Below are 23,394 nucleotides of genomic sequence, written 5' to 3' on the forward strand. Positions count from 1 at the left end.
TCTAACAAAGTACCCCAGACTTAGTGATTTAAAATACAAACTTATTATCTCACAGTTTGGGGGTGTCAGAAGTCCAAAACAGGTCTCCCTGGGCTCAAATCAAGATATTGGCAGGACTTTGTCCCTTTCTAGAAGCTCTAGAAGAGAATCCACTTCCTGGCCTTCATTCCTGGGCTCAAGGCCCCTTCCTCCATCTTCAAAACCAGCAGGTTAGGCTCTTTATGCTTCTCTTCTTTCCTCTTCCCTCTTAAATTACACTGGGCCCACCTGGATAATCTAGGATAGTCTCTCATTCCCAGGTTAGCTGCCTAGCAACCTTAACCTCACCTGCAAGCTTTAGCTCCCCTTTGTTATGGAACCTAACATATTTATATGTTCAGCTTTTAGTACATGAGCCTCTTGGGAGTTCAGTTACCCTGTTTACCATGTGTACTTAGCCTGCAATTTGAGCTACTGCCACCAGGGGGCAAAAGCGAACTCATGTCAGCTTCACAGTCCGAATAGGCTTCTCCACAGGCAGGACTGACAGAAAAACCATAGCAGCCTTTCCCACTCTGCGGGCTGTTATTTGTCACCAGGAGAAAGCCAACAACACGCACATATTGTTTTGTGTGGTGTAAGACATCCACCAGCGAGAAGCTCAGCTTTACAGAATGCATTCTTGGACAACCTAAAAAGGTGGCAAGTCCAGGAAGCCTGGGACAGAAAGCCGTCTGGGAGCAAGAAAAAGCCTGGCCTGGATACTGGAGCCCCGGGTCTCGGCCCTGTCCAGACCCCAAGACTCTGACATGGCCCTTGCTTTCTCGAGGCCTCGGTGTCCCCATCTTAAGAGTGAAAAGTTGGTCAGAATGGTTCCTCCACAGAGAAATTCCAGGGCCAAGACTGGACAGAGCACCCCCACCTGCTCTGTGAGGTCACAGTGCCAACAGCACCTTTTGACTCAGGGAAGATTCCACATGGCACCTTTCAGAGAACGCCAGGAGGTGGTGGCAGCCGCAGCCACTTCCTCCTCACCGACCCCCAGAGAGCCCCGCCACCAATTCCCCGTCCTAGAGAAGGAAACCGATGCCACGGTCCCCAAGGAGCCCCGGGGACTCATGCGACCCACCAAGAGATGTGGCCCACGGCCCCAGGGAGATCAGGCCCAGGAGGTGAGGAGAGCAGGACCTCCTTCTGCCCAGCCCTTGGCAGTTTACAAAATGCTCCCTTTCTTGGGAGCCAGCGGGCATTGCCAGCTGCAGCTACAGATGCAGTGCCTGAGGTCAGGGAGATTTGCTAATGGCTTTCCTAAAGTCTCCCTCCCAGCCAGGAAGTGGGGAAGAGGTCAGCCTTTCAGCACGTTTCACTGAGCGCCTGCTGTATGCCAGGCACTGGGCAGAGCGCTGCGAGCATGGTGTTGCAACAGATGCAAGTGCTCTCCGCCCCCATGGAGCTGACGTGAGGGAGACAGGCGGTAGGTGAGGAAACACGCATCTCTGCAGGTGATGGAAGTTCCAACTCAAAAAGATGCCTCCTTCCGGGCTCCCCAAACAGGTGTCTATCCCAAGAGGGATCTATACGAAACAATCCACTGAAAGGAGCTGCTGTTGTGGCACAGTGAAAACTAATCTGACTGGTATCCGTGAGGACGAGGGTTCGATCCCTGGCCTAGCTCAGTAGGTTAAGGATCCAGCGTTGCCATGAGCAGTGGTGTAGGTCGAAGACGCTGCTCGGATCTGGTGTTGCTGTGTCTGTGGCTGTGGCGTAAGCCAGCAGCTTTAGCTCCATTTCGACCCTTAGCCTGGGAACCTCCCTATGCTGTGGCTGCGGCCCTAAAAAGACAAAAAAAAAAAGAAAGAAAAGAAATAAGGAAAAATGTACAACGGGGAATACAGCTAATATTTTATAATAACTATAAATGGAGTATAAGTTTTAAAAATTGTAAATCACTGTATTATACACCTATAACTTATAAAATATTGTACAACTACACTACAATAACAAAACTTTTTAAAAGAAATTAAGTGGCTCAGAAAGTTAAGGTTCTAGTGTTGTCCCTGCTGTGGTTCAGGTCACTGCTATGTTTCTGCATTTGAGCCCTGGTCCCAGAACTTCTGCATGCTGTGCGTGCAGCCAAAAAATAAAAAAGAAGTAAAAATTTATCTCACATACCAAAAGGTCCATAGCTATGGGTAGCTCCAGAGAACATTAATTCTGCAGTTCTGCAGTGCCAGCCAAGACCCAGGTTCCTGCCGTCCCTTCTCTCCCCCTTTTGGCCTCGTCTCACAATCCCAAGACAGCCACCACTGTCTGTGGGTCACACAGATGCACGGCTGTGTAAGATGGAAGGAAAGTGGCTATTGCAACCTGTGGTCTGAGTTTAGCAATGAGAAAACTTTTCCCCCAAGTCCCAGACCCCCGTACCCATCCCCACACGTCGTGCAGGCAGAATTCCCCATCCTTGAGCCAACATCACAGGGACTGAGTGTCCTGCCACAGGCTGAGACTGATTGTCTGGATCACATGGGGGAGGAGTTCCTACTGCGATACAATGGGATTGGCAGTGTCTTGGGAGTGCTGGGATGTAGGTTCGATCCCCAGGCTGGCACAGTGGGTTAAGGATCTGGCATTGCTGCAGCTGTGACTTTGGTAGTAACTGCAGCTCGGATCTGATCCCTGGCCCGGGAACTCCATATGCCACGGAATGGCCAAAAAAGAAGAAAGAAAAAAAAAAAGATCACATGGGGGAGAAGTGGACAAGGGACCAAGACCAGCCTCCTGCCAGTAAGAGGACAGAGTGGCTTTTGGATGACAACCGCCTGTGATGGCCACAGCAAACTGAGTCCTTTCCTCTAAAGAGACCTGCAGGGGGGAAAGCCAGACCCAGGTCTGTCCCTGATTCACAGGCTTGTGGTCTTAAGCCAGCTTCTCTGCAATTCACTTTCTCCATCTGGAATGTGGGGACACCAAGCTCCTTAAAAATCGTTAAATGCATTCGTGAATCTTGTCATTGCCAGGATCATTCAGCGAGGCCGGAACATCTGCAGGATGGCAGAGGAGCCTTTGTCAAACACAAGTGAGAAGGGAAGGGAGGGGGGTGCCCTGGGGTCTTTGTGGGCAGCCAGGGGCTGAGGCTCAGAGATGTCAAGTGAGCAACCCAGGGTCCCCCAGCAGGGGGCAGGGCAGGGCAGGGGGGCAGCGATGCCTCCACCAAGCCCTGGGTAAATCCCCGGTGACTACAGGCACCATGTCCCGGAGACCGGCAGTGACCCGACAGCCCTGTTCTCTCTGCAGGTGACGCCGTCCTGTTGCCTATCCGCATCAGTGTCCCAGCCCCAGGCCTGACCCAGTGCATGCTGGGATGCATGTGTACGTATACACTGAAGGGCCACCTTGGCCATCAACATGGGCCAGGCTGCAGGTTGAACTCTGGAGGTCTTCCCCTCAGGTGTCATTCCACCGAGCATCTCTTTGGTGGTTGGAGAGAGGGAGTGGGAGGAAGACTTGCTGTTTGGAGGGAGAGCTAACTGCCAGCCCTCGTCTCCTCTGCCAGCAGCCTGGCCCCCGAGCCAAGACACTGTTGGTGAAGCCATGGAAGTGGTTGGATGCAACTCATCCTCACCTCAAGGCCATGGGTCTGACCCCACCCTAGAGATAGGTCTTCTATGTCCATCCACCCGCACCTCCACTTACTCACCCACTCAGTCATTTATCCAGCCATCTGTCCACATAGCCACGTGTCGTAATATCCACACATCCATTAGTCCATCCATCCATCCATTCACTGAGTCATCCGTCAATTCACCCATCAATCAATTCAGCCACACCTTTATTTACCTTTATTAATACTCACATCCATCCAGTCATCGGCCCATCCATTCCCTTCTCATTTTCCTATCTTCTTATCCATCTTCCATTCATCTGTCTTCCAGACCGTTCTCTTCCCCATTCTTCCATTTATAAACACATCTTTCCACCTACTCACCCATCCTGAACCCCTACTTTTTGCCCAGCCTTTAGGGGCAATGCAAGGCACCCAGGGATGAAACTGACAAGGACTCTTCTAGTGAGAAGCCCTTGGTGTCTGGGAATGGACATTAGGAAGGACAGCTCAGACTTTTCATGCTCCTGAAGTCATTCTTAAGTATTTATTAACTTCCAGTTGCAAGCAGGGCTTACTATAGTCCCAGTACACACTCCAAACTGGTGCTCACCCCACCCAGCAAGGGACCGTCCTGGGCTTGACTAGCACATTGAGGGGGTCTCCCAGCAATAGGGCCTCACCCTCTGTGAGTTGTTGTAAAATAAAGATGAGGGTGCAGCTCCTGAGAGTTCTCCTGTTTCTCCCACAGCCTGGATTGCCTGCCTAGTCTGCTTCCTAAGGACTCAGGCCCACCAAGTTCTGTTCAACAACTGCAGGTAAGCAGGAACAGGTAAGGGGAGAGTTACAGGGACTGGGACCATGCAGCTGGTGACCATGGAAACCCCATCAATGGTTTGGAACCCCCTTATCACTAGAACAGATAAGCTATCTCAAACCTGGTTTTTATCGGATCCCCTCACCCCACAACCCACTGTGGCTCCCCATGGTTTCAAGCTCCTCGGCCTGTAGCCCTCTGAAACCTTGCCCCTCCCTTCCTTTCCAAGCCCCCCTTATTCTGCTTTCTGCAGTGGACCCATTGGACCAGCAAGCCTAGGATGCTCACTCCCTGGACCCCCAATCCTATTCCTACTTCCATACCTTTGTACACGTTCTTCTTTCTGCCTGGAAGGCCTGACCCATTCTCTCTATTTCCTGCCCATGCAAATGCCTCTAAATTCCTGCAGAGATTTCCACCTTGTTCATTCATTGAAAGTTTACATTCTAGGAGTTCCCATTGTGGCTCAGTGAGTTAAGGATCCAACTAGTATCCATGAGGATGTGGGTTCGATCCCTGGCCTCACTCAGTAGGTTAAGGATCCCACCTTGCTGTGGTCCCTGGCGGTGGTGTAGGCCAGCAGCTACAGCTCTGATTCAACCCCTAACCTGGGAATTTCCATATGCCGCAGGTGCAACCCTAAAAAAAACTTTTTTAATAAATAAATAACATTTTCTAAAAAATAAAGTTTACGCTCTAAATGTTTCCTAATGCCTACTCTGGGCCCAGCCTTGGCCTCTCCCACTCATGAGCGCCCAGTTCATTGGGGAAGGTAGACACTACAAAGAGGCTGGGAGTGTTGACTCTGGAGGTTGTAGGCAGAGAGGACATTTGAACTGAACCCTGAAGGATACATTTACCGGGAGAGAAGAAAGGAGGGGACAAACAGTATGTCAATGGAGAAAGGAAGGACATGGGTGACCACTGTGAGTTGATCTCTGATGGCCCCAAATACTGGGGTAAGAGCTTTCTTTCCTCTGAGATGCTGTGAGCCATGGAACCCGGCCAGCATCTTGGAGAGAGTATCACGGCCCAAAGGGAACCTGCCTCTCAGGGTGGGAAAGGGGCAAGGGCCAGACTGAGACTGATCAGCCTACGCAAAGCCCTGCTTCTCCTTAACCACTGCTTCTCTGTCTTCCAGATGCAGGCTGCTCTTCCACAAGCTCATGGAAAAGACTGGTGTTCTGGTCCTCTGTGCTTTTGGTGCGTGTCCAGGACCCTGTCCCATCCCTGGTGGAGGTGGCTCTGGCCTCTTGACCATCCTGGGGAGGAAGAGTGAGGGTTCTGGCACTGACTGTGTGACACTGGGTGAGACACTGCCTCTCTGTAAGCGGCAGTGTCCTCATCTGTCTATAGTAAGTGTGGCTGTGAGGATTAAATGAAGTGACGGCCAAGAAAAATTTCTGAAAGCTAAAAAAATCTTTGAAAACTGTGAAGTTCTCCGCAACCATATTATGTTAATTATTTCCCTCTCTCTCCCTGTTTCTGTGGCTTCCTTCCAGCCACCACCTCCTCCTCCTCCCACATCACAATTTTGCTTTTTCTTTCTTTCTTTTGTCTTTTTGCCTTTTCTAGGGCCGCACCCACGGCATGTGGACGTTCCCAGGCTAGGGGTCCAATCGGAGCTACAGCTGCTGGCCTCAGCCACAGCCACAGCCACACCAGATCCCAACCACTGAGTGAGGCCGGGGATCAAACCTGCAAACTCATGGTTACTAGTTGGATTCATTAACCACTGCGCCACAATGGGAACTCCGACAATTTTGCTTTTTCAAACAAAGGAATCTCCTCCCTCCACTTAAGTACAACATGGCGTGTGTGGGGGAGAAGGGGTGTGTGGCAGGGGGACAATTTCCTAGGAAATTAGAAAGTCCTAGGCAACATAACCCAAAAGATAAGATTTTTTAAAATAACAGCTTTATTAAATGTAATTCATATACCATAGATTTATTTATTTATTTACTTCATTTTTAAAAGTATAATTCAGCAATTTTTAGTATGTTCACAAAGTAGCGTATCCATCACCACTACCAGGTTCCAGGATTTTCACAGCCCCAGAAAGGAAGTCCCCCATCGCTGGCAGTCTTTCCCATGCCCCTCCCCCAGACCTCGGCAACCACTCATCTATTTTCTGGCTCTGTGGATTTGCCTCTTCCGGACATTTCATATAAATAGGATCATACAATAGTTTGTCTTTATGGCTTCTTTCACTGACAATGTTTTCAAGGTCCATGCAGGAGTTCCCGTCGTGGTACAGCATAAACGAATCCAACTAGGAACCATGAGGTTGCAGGTTCAATCCCTGGACTCCATCGGTGGATTAAGGATCTGGCATTGCCGTGAGCTGTGGTGTAGGTTGCAGACTCGGCTTGGGTCCTGCATTGCTGTGGCTGTGGTCTAGGCTGGCAGCTGCAGCTCTGATTCGACCCTTAGCTTGGGAACCTCCATATACTGTGGGTATGCCCCCCGCCCAAAAAAAGTTCATCCATGTTGCAGCACATATAATAAGCGTTTTATTCCTTTTTATAGCTGAGAATCCATTGTGTAGATAAGCTGCACTTTGTTTATCCATCCATCATTTGGTAGATATTAGGGTTATTTCTGCTTTTTGGCTATTATTAATAGTGCTACTGTGAAAGTTCTAAAATTTTTACGTAGACCCGTGTTTTCAATTCTCTTCCGTATATACCTTGGTGTAGAATTGCTGAGTCATTAAGTTAACTCTATGTTTAACTGAGGAATTGCCAGACATTTTTTACCAAAGGCTGCACCATTTTACATTTCCAACAGTATATGCGGGTTCCAAGTACTATTGTCTATCTTTTATTTTAGCCATCCTGGGGGTGTGAGGTGGTATCTCACTGTGGTTTTTATTACATTTCTCTAATGATGTTGAGCACATTTTCCAGTGCTTATTGGCCATTAGTATACCTCCTTTGGAGAAAGGTCTATTCAGATCTTTGCACTTTTTTTAATTGGGGGTTTTTTAATTGAGTTAAAAGAATCCCTTATATAGTCCCTTCTCAGATATATGATCTGCAAAAATTTTTTCGTGGTCTGAGGATTGCGTTTTTTTGTTGTTGCTTTTTTTTCTTTCTTTTTTTTTTTTTTTTTTGTCTTTTCTGGGGCCACACCCGCAGTATATGGAGATTCCCAGGCTAGGGGTCTAATCGGAGCTGTAGCCACCGGCCTACGCCAGAGCCACAGCAACGCAAGATTTGAGCCGCGTCTGTGACCTACACCACAGCTCACAGCAACGCCAGATCCCTAACCCACTGAGAAAGGCAAGGGATCGAACCTGCAACCTCACGGTCCCTAGTCGGATTCGTTTCCACTGCGCCACGACAGAACTCCCTCTGACGATTGTCTTTCTTGATGGTGTTCTTTGCAGCACAAAATTGTAATTTTTTTTTTCTTTTTGCTTTTTTTAGGCCCACACCCATGGCATAAGGAAGTTCCCAGGCTAGGGCTCAAATCAGAGCTATAGCTGCCAGCTACAGCCACAGTGAAGCAACACAGGATCCGAGCTGTGTCACAAAGAATGCAATCAGTCCTCCTTACCTGCAAGTTTTGCCTCTGGGGATTCAACCAACTACAGAAAGAAATTTTGATCAGCAGTTGGTCGAATCTGTGGATGTGAAACTCCCAAATATGGAGGGCTGACTGTATATTTCTCAAAAAAAAAATCCACATATAAGGGGGCCCCCAAAGTTCAAACCCTTGTTGTCAAGGGTCAACTGTACAAGTGATTGCAGGATACAACTGGACTTGTATCCTGCAACCTTGCTGAACTCATTCATTACTTCTGACACTGGACAAGACACCCAGTCTTGGATAATTCAGGATTTCTATATGCAAGATCATGTCATCTGCCTTTTCTTTTCCTTGATTAATTTGAACTCACTAGAATCTCCAGGATAATTTCAAATAGAAATGGCAAGAACAGACATCCTGTCTTCTTCCTGATCTTAGGAAGAAAGCATCCAGTCTTTCACCATTATGTATTATCTTAGCTGTGGGTTTTTCATAAACGGTTTTTATCAGATTGAGGAAGTTCTATTCTATTTCATTGTTGTTGTTGGGTATTTTTACATCAAATAGGTTTTAAGGGCTTTTAATAATGGCTTGGATGATGACATTTCCAGTAGCACGGAGATCATAAAATTCAGGGGAGACCACCCACCCACTTTTCATCTCTTGCCAATTATCCCCAGTAGGATTGGGACAGGAGAGGGAGCACAGACATAGACTATTTGGTTAATGTGATGCACTTTGCACATACGATGTCCTTGGATCATGAAGTGGATGTTATAATTATTCCCACTTTATGAGGAGGAAACTGAGGAAGAGAGAGAGTAAGTATCTTCTCCCAACTCTGCACAGTGCTAGTAAGTGGCAAGGCTGGGATTTGACTCCAAATACCTTAACTCCAGAGCCTAAGCTCTGAACCTTTCATTTTAAATGGCTCGTTCTCATTCTCCAGGCTTCTGGGTGTTTTCTATGCACTTACCATCCAAACTGGAAGTCTGGCAGGTGAGTATGTGCTCTCTTCAAGCCCCTATCCAGTCAATGTCACCTTCAATGACTGGTCCTTTCATTCTTGACACATCTGGGCCCTACTCAGTTCCTGACTCATTCCAGCTCCAAATCGCTGCCTTTGCCATGCCAACCCACCTGGAACCCATCTCTCCCACCAAAATAGGTCTTGCAAGGACCAGATGCACAGTGCCTCCCCCAGGATGCCTCTCCTGTCACTCACTCCCAGAGGTGACCCATCTTTCCTTTATCAAGGCCTCCACCTAAAGTGGGATGGTGAGGCCGGGGGACACATTGCTCCCTCTGCTCAAGGAAGTTTCTTCCTCTGCTCAGATGAGATGAAACCATTTGCTTTGTGGCTCCTGGAGGAGAAGGAGGAGGAAATCAGTAGTTCGAACTCCCTGAGCAAAACGTCTCAGAAGGTCTAGAGAGAAAGGGGATCTAATGGGCCTGTCCCTTCCTCTCCTCTTATCCCCTTATAAATTCCATCACATGGGCCAAGTTCCAGCTAAAATATCACCTCCTCCAGAAGCATCCAAGCAGAGGTAGTCACGGTTCCCTTTTTTTCTCCCACAATTTTCTGTAATCATATATGCAATGTCTTGGAATCATAATAAATTCCCCAGTTGTATCGGGAGCCCTTGAAGGCAGATCCAGGTCTGATTAATTCCAGCAATTAGGTCCACCTCAATGTCAGGCACAGGGTGGCCACAATCAATGTTGGATGTCTAGATGGCCAGATGGGAGCATGAATGAAGGGGGGATGGAAATAATGGATGTAGGGATGAGGGGAAATGGATAGGGGGATAGATGGGTGGATGGATGGGAGGGCAGATGGGTATGGGTGGGTAAACTGATGGAGGGATGGATAGATGAATGGATAGTTGAGGGAGATGGTGAAAAGATGGAAGGGTAGCTGGATGCATGTATGCATGGACTGATGAGAGGGTCAAAGGGTAAGGTAAGGTGGATATCAGGGTAGATGGATGAGGAAGACTGGATAAATGAAGGAGCAGATAGATAAGAAAGGGTGGGTAGATGGAGGGTGGATGTGGATAGATGAATAAAAATGTGGGTAAACTGGATTTTGAATGGATGGTAGGTGGATGGAAGAATAAATAGCAAAGCAGATGAAAGAATGAATTATGGCTGTGGGAGGATGGATGGATAAAGCGCTATTGTGCCCAGATCAGGCCATCTGAAGGAGACCCCTTGCTTTCCTCACCACCCCACCAGGATGATAGCATACATAGTCCACTGCAGAGCTTGAGGTAAGAACATTCTGCTAAATAGTCCTATTATCACCTAAAACCCATAACTATTGCTGGGATGTATCAGCTAAGAATGTGGGACCAACCTGAGTTTAAATCCTAGCTCCCATATTTCCTACCTAGTTATACAAGTCACTTCACCTCTCTGGGTTTTTGACTCCTTATTTATGAGATGAATAAATACACCCACCTTGTTCTAGCTAATTATGGGTATTAAAGAAGATGTAAAATGTCTTCAATAGTTCCTGGCCCATGGTTAGGGATCAGGAAATGGTAGTTGAGGAGAAATTTTAACCAACAAGTTACTACCTGATGGCAGCATCCTTAAATGCAGAAAAACTATGCAAAAATTTGGAAGGAATGAGCTGGGTTTAAGGATATTCCAAGCAAGAGGAAGAGAATGAATAATGTTTTCATGTTTTAGAGATAAGAACCTACTGGGTAGGTCCAGGGATGGGTCCAGGAGACTGGAAAAATGTGAAGCTAGATCTTTGTGGACTAATGGGCTAAGGTAGAAGCTGAGGGTGATATTAGCAGCATCACAAATCAGTCAGTTCCTGTTCTCACTCCTTCCTCATAAGGATGTACCAAGAGAAGGTACGACATCATACTGGGGAAATCCAGGACCTCCGAGGTAACATAAACCAGCTCATTGCCAAGCTCCAGGAGATGGAAGCCATGTCTGATGAGGTAAGGTGCTAGCCATTCTGACCCCCAAAACTTATCTCTTTGTTTGATTCCCCGACCCTCATATCTCAAGTTTTGATGGTCCACATCCCCCAGTGATTTCCTGGAAAAGAGTTGAATAAGAGGTTTTTGTTTTGTTTTGTTTGGGAGTTTGTTTGTTTGTTGCTTTTTAGGGCCACACCCACAGCATATGAAGGTTCCCAGGCTAGAGGTTGAATCGGAGCTACCTCTGTCAGCCTACACCACAGCCACAGCAATGCTGGATCTGAGCCACATCTGTGACCTACACTACAGCTCGCAGCAACACCAGATCCTTAACCCAGTGAGCTTGGACAGGGACCAAACCCACAACCTCATGGTTACTAGTTGGATTCATTTCCACTGTGCCACAACAGGAACTCCTATATATTAATTTTTTTTAACTTGCATGTTTGAAAGTGTCTTTATTCTATCCTCACGCTTGATTGATAGTTTGGCTGGGTATGGAATTCTAGATAGGAAATAGTTTCCCCTGAGAATTTTGAAAGAAGTCCATTATTCTCTAGTTTATACTGTTGCTATAGAGAAGTCTAATGTCACTTTTATTATTGATCCTTTGAATGTGGTGTTTTTATCCCTGGGAATTTATAAAAAAAATTTTGTCCCCGTTTTATTGTATTTAACTTACTTGGGGGACTGCTGAGCTTATTGAATCCATGGGTAGAATGTTTGTCAATAGTTTGGGGAAATTCTTAGCTATTATTCCTTAAAATATTGTTTTTACCCCATTATCTAAATCCTCTCCTGGGACTCCAATTACGTCTATGCTGGACCTTTAGTGTGCCTTCTACATAATTCCTACTGCTATTACTTGATTTGCTTGTTTTTTCATTCTTTTTCTCTACACATTTAAGTTTCAATATTTTCCCTTCATATTTCTTTAGGTTCACTAATAATCTCATATTGCATTCTGTCCAACGTATTGTTAAGGCTTTACATTTAAGTTCTTAATTTCATATATTGTATTGTTTAGTTCTAGAAGATACATCTGATTCTTTTTCATGGACTTTAATTCTATGGTGAAATCCTCCAACATTGTGTCTATGTTGTCCCTCTTTTTCTTTATTTAAAACATTGGTCACCATTATTTTTAAATCTTTGTCTGCTAAATATGATATTTGTTTCATCTATGGTCTCCTCTTCTTGTCTGTTTTTCTCTGGAGTATCAATCTTATGGTCTTTCCTTTTCATATCTGGTAATTTTTTAGTGTTTTCTGGGCATTGTCTACAAGAGAACTAGATGCTCCAGATAATTACAATTTCAACCAGGGAGAGTGCTTTCTTTTCTTTGTAAGGAAGATAAAGTATACTGATCACTTCTAGGTAAATATGCATTGAGCTGGTTCAGAACAGAATTGCAGTTTTTATAGAATTGAGTCAGAGGTTTTCAGCTCAACCCTCTAGCCTCCTGCCTATGCAATTTCAAAAAATTGGGAAATGTCAGGAGTTTCCGTTGTGGTGCATAGAAATGAATCCAGCTAGTACCCATGAGGATGCAGTTTCAATCCCTGGCCTTGCTCAGTGGGTTGGGATCTGGCATTGCCATGGGCTGTGGTATAGGTCACAGACATGGCTCAGATCCCACGTTGCTATGGCTGTGGTGTAGGCTGGCAGCGGTAGCTCTGATTCAACCCCTAGCCTGGGAACTTCCATATGCCACAGGTGTGGCCCTAAAAATAAAAAAGAAAACAATTGGAAAATGTCTTAATGGAAAAGACGGACCATATACTTGAGGCCTTGAGTTTCCTTTTTTTTTTTAGGGCCGCGCCTAAAAAAAACGGCATATGGAAGTTCCCAGGCTAGGGATCCAATCAGAGCTATAGCTGCTGGCCTACACCACAGCAATGCAACATTCGAGCTGCATCTGTGGCCTACACCACACCTCACGGCAACACCTGATCCTTAATCCACTAAGCGAGGCCAGGGATCGAACACACATCCTCACGGATCCTAGTGGGGTTCGTTAACTGCTGAGCCTCGACAGGAACTCCCCAATTTTGAATACAAAATCTCTGACTCCATTGGCAGCCTTCTCTGCCAGGGGCAAGCTTGGATTCTCAGCCTCTAATTGTACCCATAATTGGTTTACTGCCTGCAGGTAAAGCACAGCTATAGCTACTCAGTATTGATTCAACATTTCTTCTAGGGCAGCAGTTCTCAAAGTGTGTCCCCATTCCATCAGCATCAGCATTACCTGGAAAAATGTTAGAAATTCCAACTAATGGGCCCCACCCAGACCTACTGAATCCTGTACTTTGAGGATGGGAACCAACTCTCTGTGTTTCAAGAAGTCCTCCAGGTGATTCTGACACTCAGTGAGAGTCAGTCACTCTCTTGCTTGTTTTGTTTTGGGGTTCCCTTTCTCAAAGGGACTTAGTTGACTAAGATTGTGACATCAGGACATTTTAGTCTGCCTTTCAGAACCTTTCAAAGCAGCCCTTTAGCTTCCGACATTGTCTTGGGTTTCAGTGAGCACCTAATGGGGGAAACTGGCCCTGGCTGGGGCTTCTCGTCTCTAATTTTGTCCCACCAGTTCTATGTGACTGTTAAAAAAAATTGCTGCTTTCTTTTTCATCAGTGGCAGCCCCTAGTCCCACCTAAACCTCGATCTTCAGCCCATTCTCAGAATCATCAAATGCCACAGGAATTGATGTTTTTTAATGTTAGCGCATTTCAGAATGGTAGTCCCCTCTCTAGAATTTTAGTCCCTCTGGTCATATTTCTTTCATAGCTCAATGATGCTTCTAAAATATGATTTAGTAAACTATCTGGCTTTTTCTAGTTGTTTTCAATGGGAACACTGGTTCTCTGTAACTTACTACATCTTACCTAGAAGCTCTACATCTTACCTTACATCCGAAGTGTCATAATAAAGTGCTTAGGGCCTGGCCACCCTTGGGATGCTATCAATCTGAAAACATGTGTTCTTTGGTCCTAAGAAATTTTCTTTTCTTTTCTTTTTTTTTTTTTTGGTCCTTTTGTCTTTTTGTCTTTTCTTGGGCTGCTCCTGCAGCACATGGAGGTTCCCAGGCTAGGGGTTGAATCGGAGCTATAGCCACTGGCCTATGCCAGAGCCACAGCAACGCGGGATCCAAACTGCGTCTGCAACCTACACCCAGCTCACGGCAATGCCGGATCCTTAACCCACTGAGCAAGGCCAGGGATCGAACCTACAACCTCATGGTTCCTAGTTGGATTTGTTAACCACTGCGCCACAACAGGAACTCCTACTAACATATTCTTAATACCTAAGAATTGTCTTTTTGTTCTCTGGGTGGTTGCTGCTTTTCATATAATTCTATTCTTATTTTGTGGATGCTGTATCTTTTCTTACCTTTTGGAGCTGAGGCAGGTCCTCTCTGAGCTTCAGTTTCCACACAAACAAAACAGAGTAATAATCACCGCCCTGTAACATTCCAGCCATTATCCTAGTTACCACTGGTGCATAACAAGCTATCCTAAACATAGTGGTATAACGCAATCATTTCATTATGTTAGAGATTCTACGAGTCAGGAATTCAGACAGGACACAACAAGGATGGTTTGTCTCTGCTTACAATGTCTGGGGCTCAGCTGGGAAGACTTGAAGGCCAAGAGTGACCCAAGAGCTGGGTCTAGAATCATCTGGGATCCTGCCTTGCTGTGGCTCTGGCGTAGGCCAGCAGCTGGAGCTCCGATTCAACCCTAGCCTGGGAACCTCCATATGCCGCAAGTCTGGCCTTAAAAAGAAAAAGGAAAAAAGAAAGAATCATTTGGAGGAATCTTTACTCGCTTGTCTAGAGGTTGATGCTGGCTGTCAGCTGGGAACTCAGAGCTGTTGACAAGAACACCCAAAGGTGGCCCTTTCCTATGACACAGGCTTCCTCACAACACGGCAACTGGCTTCCAAGAGTGAGCGTCCCCAGAGAAGCAGGCACAGCTCACCTTTTAGGACTGAGCCCAGAGTCACATGGCAGGAGTGATGCCTGTACAACATCACTGCTGCCACGTCACAGCTCCGCCCGACGGAGAGGGAACTGAACTCCCACGTCTCAGGGAGAAGAGTGTCAAAGCCACACTGCAAGACGAGTGCGGGATGGGAGACCTTTTTGCAGCCATTCCTGGCAAACATAATCTGCCACGTAAACACTAGCTGTGAAGAGTCTAATAAAATAATAGCCAGAAATTATGGAGCACCCACTGTACTAAATGCTTTGCAGTCTTTTTCTGGCAATGGCATGTAGTGGTTAAGAGCCTGAACTCTGGAACCAGCGTTCCTGGGTCTCTTACCAGCTGTGTGATCTTGGACAAATTACCATTTTGTGACTCAGTATTCTCTTATTTATTTATTTATTTATTTTGTCTTTTTGCCTTTTCTAGGGCCGCTTCTAGTGGCAAATGGAGGTTCCCAGGCTAGGGGTTGAATTGGAGCCATAGCCGCCGGCCTACGCCAGAGCCACAGCCACACCAGATCCGAGCCATGTCTGTGACCTACACCACAGCACATGGCAACGCTGGATCCCCAACCCACTGAGCAAGGCCAGGGATTGAACCCGCAACCTCATGGTTCCTAGTCGGATTCATTAACCACTGCGCCACGACCGGAACTCCAGTATTCTCTTCTTTAAAATAGGCGTGATGAGAGTTCTCTTAGGGCACAGCAGGTTAAGGATCTGGCGTTGTCACTCAGGGGCTTGGGTCACTGCTGTGGCATGGGTTCAGTCTCTGGCCTGAGAACTGCCACATGCCACAGGCATGGCCAAGGAATTCATTAATTAAAATAAAATAAAATGGGAATGATAAGGAGTTTCCTGATGGCTCAGTTGTTTAAGGATCTGGCATTATCACTGCTGCGGCTTAGGCTCAATCCCTGATCTCGGAACCCATGGGCATGGCCAAAAATAAAAATAAAAGCGGATGGTAATAGTACATACCTTCTAGGGTTGCTGGAGGGAGTAAGTGTGAACAGATGTGAAGCCAAAGACAGTCCTGGCAGGTAGCAGTGGCTTTGAGTCTTAGTTCTTATCCTCACAACAGTGGGAGATGGAGTGACTATTATCCCGTCTTAGAGACAGAAAATCAAGACCTAGGGGCAATAACTAGTCCACGGGCCCATGGCAGGAAAGGTCTGTCTAACTCCAGGCCCCCTGCCCTTAACTTCACTGAGACTCCTGGTCCCGCGTGTGTGACCCCCCCCCATCACAGTGGGTGTGAAAACACCAAGTAATGCCCCCGGGTGCAGTGGGAGCGGCTCTGGGCCTCCTCACAGCGTAGACACCAGGAGGCTCCGCCTGTGGACCAGCCACGGCTTCCACAGGCAGGGCAAGCAGGAAGGGACAAGAGGGTGCCCCGCTGCCACATGTCACCTGGTGTGAACAAGCACGTGCACTGCCATCTCTAAGCACACCCCAGTGCACAGCTGTGTTTTCTGCCTTCTCAGCAAAAGATGGCCCAGAAAATAATGAAGATGATCCAAGGAGATTATATTGAAAAGCCGGACTTTGCCCTGAAGTCGATAGGTGAGTGACTCCCCCTACCCACTCCCCACCCATGGACCCACCTCAGGTTTCCTCAGAAACTCTTCAGAGGGTGGATTTCAGGTCTGGGGCGCCTCTGCTGCTGGGAAGTTCATCCTCAGAGCTAACCGCTGCAGCCCAGCTGGTTTTCTTGCTACAGTTTGCTGTTTTCTCTCATGGTGGCTGAGGTGGGGAGGGGAGGCCCTCCCTCACCCCTCTACCCCCTCCATGGTCCTCCAGACCTACTGAGTGTTGGTGGCCAGGGGCTGGGGTGGGGTTGGGGGGGGACTGACCACATAAGAAAATCAACATGGGCCCAATTACAACTGGGAATCTGTACCTTGGGAAAATAAAGCCATGGCTGCGATAGAGGGGATATGGGCAGAGGGGTAGTGGGAGGACATTGGGTGGAGACCGGGTGAGCAGGGAAAAGCATTCCAGACCAAGGGAAGGGCTGTGAAAGGTATCCCCGGGAGGGGCCGTGGGGGAGGTGATAAGGGGGGCGGACTGCCCCCCCCAGCTGAGCCAGGCACCCCCAAGCCCGAGGACGTGTGGGGTCAGAGGGCTTCAGTCCAGCCTCTCAGGGCCGTTTCTTCCTCTGTGCAATGGGTATAATCATGGCCCTGGCTGTCGCCACAAGCTGCGGCATAAGCCACAGGTGCGGCTCCGATTGGGCGTGGCTGCGGCGAAGGCCGGCAGCTGCAGCTCCAATTCGACCCCTAGCCTGGGAACTTCCACAGGCAGGTGTGGCCCTAAAAAGAAAAAATATAATGGCCATTGTAATCATAGCTAGGATATCGTGCCAGGCTGGCGTAAGTGAGCAAGCGCTTACTTTGCACCAGGCGCTGCTGGAAAACGAGTGTGCTGCGTTCACTGCTTTCACCATCATGACAACCCAAGAAGGGGCGCTATCTTACCACTTTACCGTTACTCTTTTCTTTTATCTTTATTGATTCATTGATTGATTGATTGATTTTTTGCTTTTTTCGGGCCGTACCTGCAGCCATATGGAAGTTCCCAGGCTAGGGGTTAAACTGGAGCTGCAGCAGCTGGCCTACACCACAGCCACAGCAACTCAGAATCCGAGCCACATGTGTGACCTACACCACAGTTCACAGCAACACCAGATCCCTGACCCACTGAGTGAGGCCAGGGATCAAATCCCCATCCTCATGGACACTGTGCTAGGTTCTTAACCCACTGAGCCATGACAGAAACTCCACTTTACCGTTACTCTTATTACTCCCATTTCTCAGAGGAGAACACTGAGGTCCAGGGAGGACCAGTGACTCTTCCAAAGTGCTGCCCTGGCACAGACACTCCCCTCTCGCAGGCAGAAGCCAGGGCTGCTCAGCCGAGACACCCCCCCCCCCCCATCATCTCCCATCCAGGGGCCACCATTGACTTTGAGCAAACGTCAGCCACTTACAACCACGACAAGGCTCGCTCCTACTGGAACTGGATCCGCCTGTGGAACTATGCCCAGCCCCCAGACGTGATCCTCGAGGCAGGAGGAATGGCAGGACAAGGGGAGAGGGGCAGGGGTGTGGTCAGGGGTCTGGGGGCAGCAGCCGAAAGCAGAGGTTGGGGTGAGAGTGAGGAACAGGGGGCTGGGGCAGGGGTAGGGTAGGAAGAGGACAGCAGGGAGCAAAGGCAGAGAAAGGGGATAGTTGATGGGTGGGGGCTGGAGAGAAGTCAGGGTGAGGGCAAGAGGCGAGTACAGACCGCAGGGACACTGAGGGACAGGGGAGGAGGGGACAGGCCCAGGGCAGCGACAGCCCACTTTGGCACTGGAAGGGGGCCCCCACCCAGCCCTCAAGTCTTGAGGATCAGGAAAGCTTCAGGATCCCAAGAGGGCCCCTGCCCTCAGGGTGCTGGGCTGAGGGGAAGGCTCCTCCTTGCTGCCTGCAATCCGGGAAGCTTCCTGGAGTTGGTGGTGCTGGAGCCAAGCTTTGTAGATGGGAAGGATCTGGCCCAGCCAGGAGGGCTGAGGAGGTCTAGGGGAGCCAGGGTGAGATGGGGAACGCGTGCTCACCCACCCACCCACCCAGCATAGCCTCATGGCACCGGCCCCTTCCAGCCCAACGTGACACCTGGTAATTGCTGGGCCTTCGCCGGTGACCGAGGCCAGGTGACCATCCGACTGGCCCAGAAGGTCTACCTGTCCAACCTGACACTGCAGCACATCCCCAAGACCATCTCACTGTCGGGCAGCCTGGACACAGCCCCCAAGGACTTCGTCATCTACGTGAGCACGCCCCGCCCAGGGGCGAGGCTTAACTGAGGGGCAGATTCCAGGCACTGGGATAAACTGAACAAATCACGCAGCCTAGAGGGCCTGGCTGAGGCTCTGCTGAGACTGGGAAGGGCCAGGGTCGGGGTCAGATCGCAGCTTCAAGGATAGGGGGCAGAGAGGACTCTATTTCACCCCAGGCTTTGCAGAGCCAGTTTAGTCTTGAGACCACTGAGCCCCCATTTTACTAATAAGGAAACTCAGGTCCAAAGAAAGGGTGGGGAAGCACCAAATCCTACAAGTCAAAAGCAGTTAGAAGTGGACCCTTAACCTTCTGACTCCCAGGCCAGTGCCCTTCCTATCCTTTACTCTGTGTTGCAAGGGAATGGTGCCAAAGTGGTAAGGAGCTCCCCATCCTGGGAGGTGTGCAAATCTCCAGGGGTGAGGAGTGACACCTTCTGGAGGTCCTGCCTGTACCTGATGCTTTCTTCTTGGTTCCGATTCTCCAGGGAATGGAAGGCTCCCCCAGGGAGGAGGTATTCCTGGGGGCATTTCAGTTTCAGCCAGAAAACATCATTCAGATGTTCCAGCTCCAGGTACCTGAGAAAAGTTGCCCACATTGAGCACCTACTGAATGCACACTGTGTGCAAGGCTTTACCCAGGGGACCCCGCTTCACCCCTCAGCAGCCCCAGGGGGTGCCCAGTTGTTACCAATCCACTTGACAGATGAGGAAACTGAGGCCCAGAGCAATGGACCCATCGGGCCTCCATTTCCCTGACCCCCAGGAGCCTTCCTGCTGTGGTTCCTCCAGGTGCTGAGCAGGCGGGGCCCATCCGGCCAGGGTCACTGGCTTCAAATTTAGTGTCTCCATCCTGGAAGGCCATGTGACCACATCACCAGCACCTGGTCCAACCACAGTGGGGAAACTGAGGCCTAGAGGGGTGGGAGCTGGGGACAGAAGCAGGACCAGAGGGTGAAGGCTGGAATGGCCCTGAGATTGGTGGGATGTCTAGGCATGGGATTCAAGCTGACACGGGTCCAGATCCTGACCCAACCACAAATTTGGCATAATCTTGGGCCATTCTCTTCCTCTCCGGGCCTCAGTCTCTCCTGATGTCGTGGGAGGTGGAGACCCCCAGTGAGACCTCACAGGCCAAAGACCCCTTTTGCACTGGGCTCCATCCCCTCTCAGGGGGCGGGGGGCGGGGAGAGATCAAAAAGGAGAGGGGGCCGCGCTACTGGCATCTACCATGCGCCAGGTGCTGGTAAGTCCTCTAGCCCCAAGATCTCATTTCCTGCTCACGACAACCCTGGGAAGCAGATACTACTCCTCCCATCTTAGCAGGAACTGAAGCCCAGAGAGGGCAGGGGTTTACCCAGGGTTCTGGAGCACGTATGTGCTGGACCTGGAGTCTTGAACACACTCCCAGTCACAGTCCATGTGTCCTTCCGGCTTCAGCCCCTTCCATTCCAGCCCCAGGGTCAACTTGCTGTGTGGCTTTGGGATAGTCCATTCCCCTCTCTGAGCCTCAGTTTCCCCACCTGAGGAAATGGGGTTCCCTTCCACTCCCAAATGCTCCTCTGGACAGGCTGGGTAGGGGCCAATGGGAGAGGTGGCCCTGTGTCTCTGCCTCTTCCAGAACCAGCCTCCCAGGACTTTTGGCGCGGTCAAGGTGAAGATATCGAGCAACTGGGGGAACCCACGCTTCACCTGCCTGTACCGAGTGCGCGTGCACGGCTCCGTGACCCCACCCAGAGAGCAGCCTCATCAGACCCCCACCCACCCCAAGAGAGATTAAAGTGTATTCTTTGCACCCGAGCACAAGTTCAAATGTCTTTTGGCCCCAAAGTGGGGGCAGGCTAGGGTTTGACGTCTGGAGCTCAGTTAGCAGTGATCGATCATGGGCTGGCACCCAGGCACCCTCACAGCAGCCCCGTGAGACCCCATTTCACAGATGGGGGACAGGGAAGTCTCCAAGTAAAACAGTGATTTGCCGGAAGTCACAGCCAGCTATCAGCAGCACCAGGATTCAGCCCCAGGCCATCTGACACCCGTACATGAGTCGTTTTCCTGGTTCAGGTCAAGCTCTGCCCTGACCCCCGTGACCTCGGGCAAGACCCAGCCCTCTCAGTCTCCCCATCTGTACAGTGGGGACAGGATTACGGCGGTTGTAGCAGATGAGGTGGGAGATGAGAAATCCCACACCGACCATCACAGAGTGTTTCAACATCACACACGATTTACTCTGTACCATTAGACAGGACACGTACACCCTCTGGACCTCTTGTTTTTCCAGATGTAAACATTTCTTTCCACTGTGTGCATCAAAAGACAATATCAACAAAGTAAAGAGGCAACCCACAGAATGGGAGAAAATATTTGCAAATATTTTGTATCTGATTTGATAAGAGATTAATATTCAGAATATTTAACGAACTCCTAAAACTCAACAACAAAAAACAAACCCAATTCAAAAACAGGCAAAGGAAATGCCCTATGATATCACTTATATGTGGAATCTAAAATATGGCACAAACGAACCTTTCTACAAAACTGAAGAAGCAGACTCAGACACGTGGAGAACAGACTTGTGGTTGCCAAGGGGTGGGCGGGGAGGGAGGGGGATGGACTGGGAGTTCGGGGTTAGTAGACGCAAACTATTCCATTTAGAATGGATGAACAATAAGGGCCTACTGTATAGCACAGGGAACTACATCCAATCTCTTAGAACATGATTGAAGATAATATGAGAAAGAGAAGAGATATATAGAGATAGATAGATATCTCTCTATATATGTATATACAAATACATCTATGTATCATGACTGGGTGACTTTGCTGTACAGCAGAAATTGACACATCACTGTAAATCAGCCATACTTTAATTTTTAAAAATTAAAAAAAAAAACAGGCAAAGACTTTGAACAGATATTTCTCAAAAGATACACAAATGGGGAGTTCCCGTCGTGGCGCAGTGGTTGACGAATCCAACTAGGAACCATGAGGTTGCAGGTTCGATCCCTACCCTTGCTCACTGGGTTAATGATCCGGCGTTGCAGTGAGCTGTGGTGTAGGTTGCAGACGCGGCTCGGATCCCACGTTGCTGTGGCTCTGGCGTAGGCTGGCAGCTACAGCTCCAATTCAGCCCCTAGCCTGGGAACCTCCATATGCCATGGGAGCGGCCCAACAAAAGGCAAAAAGACCAAAAAAAAAATACACACATGGCCAATAAGCACATGAAAAATTTCTCAGAATCATTAATAATTAGGGAAATGAAAATCGAAACTACAATGAGATACCACTTCACACCCATTAGGATATCTAGTATCAAAAAAAAAAAAAAACCACAGAAAATAGTGTGGATGAGGATGCGGAGAAACTGGAATCGCTGTGCCCTGTTCGGGGAGTGGGGTAATTTATGTACAGCCACCGTGGAAAACAGTACGGAAGTTCACCCAAAAATTAAAAATAGAATTACCATATGATCTAGCAATCCCACTTCCAGGTGTATACCCCAAGGAATTGAAAGCGGGGTCTCAAACAGGTATTTGTATACTCATGTTCATTACAACAGCTGGAACCAACCCAAGTGTTCATTCACAACTGAATGGACAAAGCAGATGTGGTCTATATCAATGGAATATTATTCAGCCTTAAAAAGGAAGGAAATGCAGCACATCCATATGCCACAACATGGATGAACCTTGAGGACGTTATGCTAAATGAAATAAGCCAGTCACTTATTTTAAAAAAGACAAAAACTGTATGATTCCGTTTATATGATATGTTTGTGAGTAGTCAAATTCCTAGAGACAGAAAGTAGGGGGGTGCTGGGGGAGGGGAGAATGGAGAATCATTTTGTTTCATGGGTAGAGATTCAGTTTGTCAAGATGGAAAGATCTGTGAGGATGGATGGTGTGATGGCTGCACAGTATCATGAATGTGTTTAATACCATTAAACTGTACCTTTCAAAAGGGTTAAGATGGTAAGTTTTATGTTATACATGTATTTTTTTACCACAATTTTAAAAATAGAAAAAAGTTTAAAATATCTTAAATCCTATCAGGGAGAAACTCTGAGATATTTTGGAAATGTCATAAATTAATCCCATAAGTTTTTTTTTTTTTTTTTAGGTTTGCACCTGCATCATATGGAGGTTCCCAGGCTAGAGGTCAAACAGAGCTGCAGCTGCCAGCCACAGCCGCAGCAATGCGGGACCTACATCACAGCTCATGGCAACACCAGATCCTTAACCCACTGAGCAGGGCCAAGCATTGAACCCTTATCCTCAGGGATACTAGCTGGGTTGTTACCCCTGAGCCACAACACGAACTCCCGCATAAGTTCTGTTCCATGTCAGCATTGCATACTCTTAAGAATGCAGATGTAATTTTTTTGTTCTCTTCCCTAAGCCAGTTTTTCACACTTTATGTGCATAATCTTTGTCACAGCTGAGTCCTACCTGTTCTAGTATTTACTTAAGAGCTTACAGAAGTGCTAAAGCCATAATCTACCCTCATTCCACCCACGGAGCTCTCAGCACAGAGCAAGGGACACAATAGGTCTGGATAAATGATGAATAAATGATCACTGGCAACCTCGGGCCCCAGGATGAGCAGTCCTCAGGGAGGGAGTGACGCTGCCCCTAGGCAGGGCCCTACAGGGGGTAGGCTGGCCAGGCCAGAAAGGGCTCAGGGCTGGAGCCTGCAAGGCAGGGACTTCATCAGGCAGC

General features: G+C 48.4%; 1 protein-coding gene across 1 annotated transcript; it reads left to right on the plus strand.

Moving 5' to 3' along the window:
• Window positions 1-973: 973 nt before the first annotated feature.
• Window positions 974-20,470, plus strand: SUN5 (Sad1 and UNC84 domain containing 5). The gene is made up of 13 exons (XM_047770331.1): window positions 974-1,151; window positions 2,997-3,055; window positions 3,274-3,348; window positions 4,332-4,398; window positions 5,539-5,600; window positions 8,881-8,930; window positions 10,170-10,204; window positions 10,786-10,894; window positions 16,350-16,428; window positions 17,817-17,932; window positions 18,506-18,673; window positions 19,168-19,254; window positions 20,301-20,470. The coding sequence occupies exons 1-13, from the start codon at window positions 1,066-1,068 to the stop codon at window positions 20,457-20,459; spliced, it is 1,152 nt and encodes a 383-aa protein (XP_047626287.1). The 5' UTR covers window positions 974-1,065; the 3' UTR covers window positions 20,460-20,470.
• Window positions 20,471-23,394: the final 2,924 nt, after the last annotated feature.

This window comes from Phacochoerus africanus, chromosome 3 (assembly GCF_016906955.1).
Source record: "Phacochoerus africanus isolate WHEZ1 chromosome 3, ROS_Pafr_v1, whole genome shotgun sequence".
Lineage (NCBI taxonomy): Eukaryota > Metazoa > Chordata > Mammalia > Artiodactyla > Suidae > Phacochoerus > Phacochoerus africanus.

What these genes read in the sequence shown, in the direction of transcription:
- SUN5 (XM_047770331.1), top strand. Translation starts at nt 1,066, where the DNA reads ATGCCACGGTCCCCAAGGAGCCCCGGGGACTCATGCGACCCACCAAGA. An exon ending in CTTTGCCCTGAAGTCGATAG is followed by an intron (nt 16,429 to 17,816) that starts GTGAGTGACTCC and finishes TCTCCCATCCAG; the next exon opens with GGGCCACCATTGACTTTGAG. An exon ending in TTCAGATGTTCCAGCTCCAG is followed by an intron (nt 19,255 to 20,300) that starts GTACCTGAGAAA and finishes TGCCTCTTCCAG; the next exon opens with AACCAGCCTCCCAGGACTTT.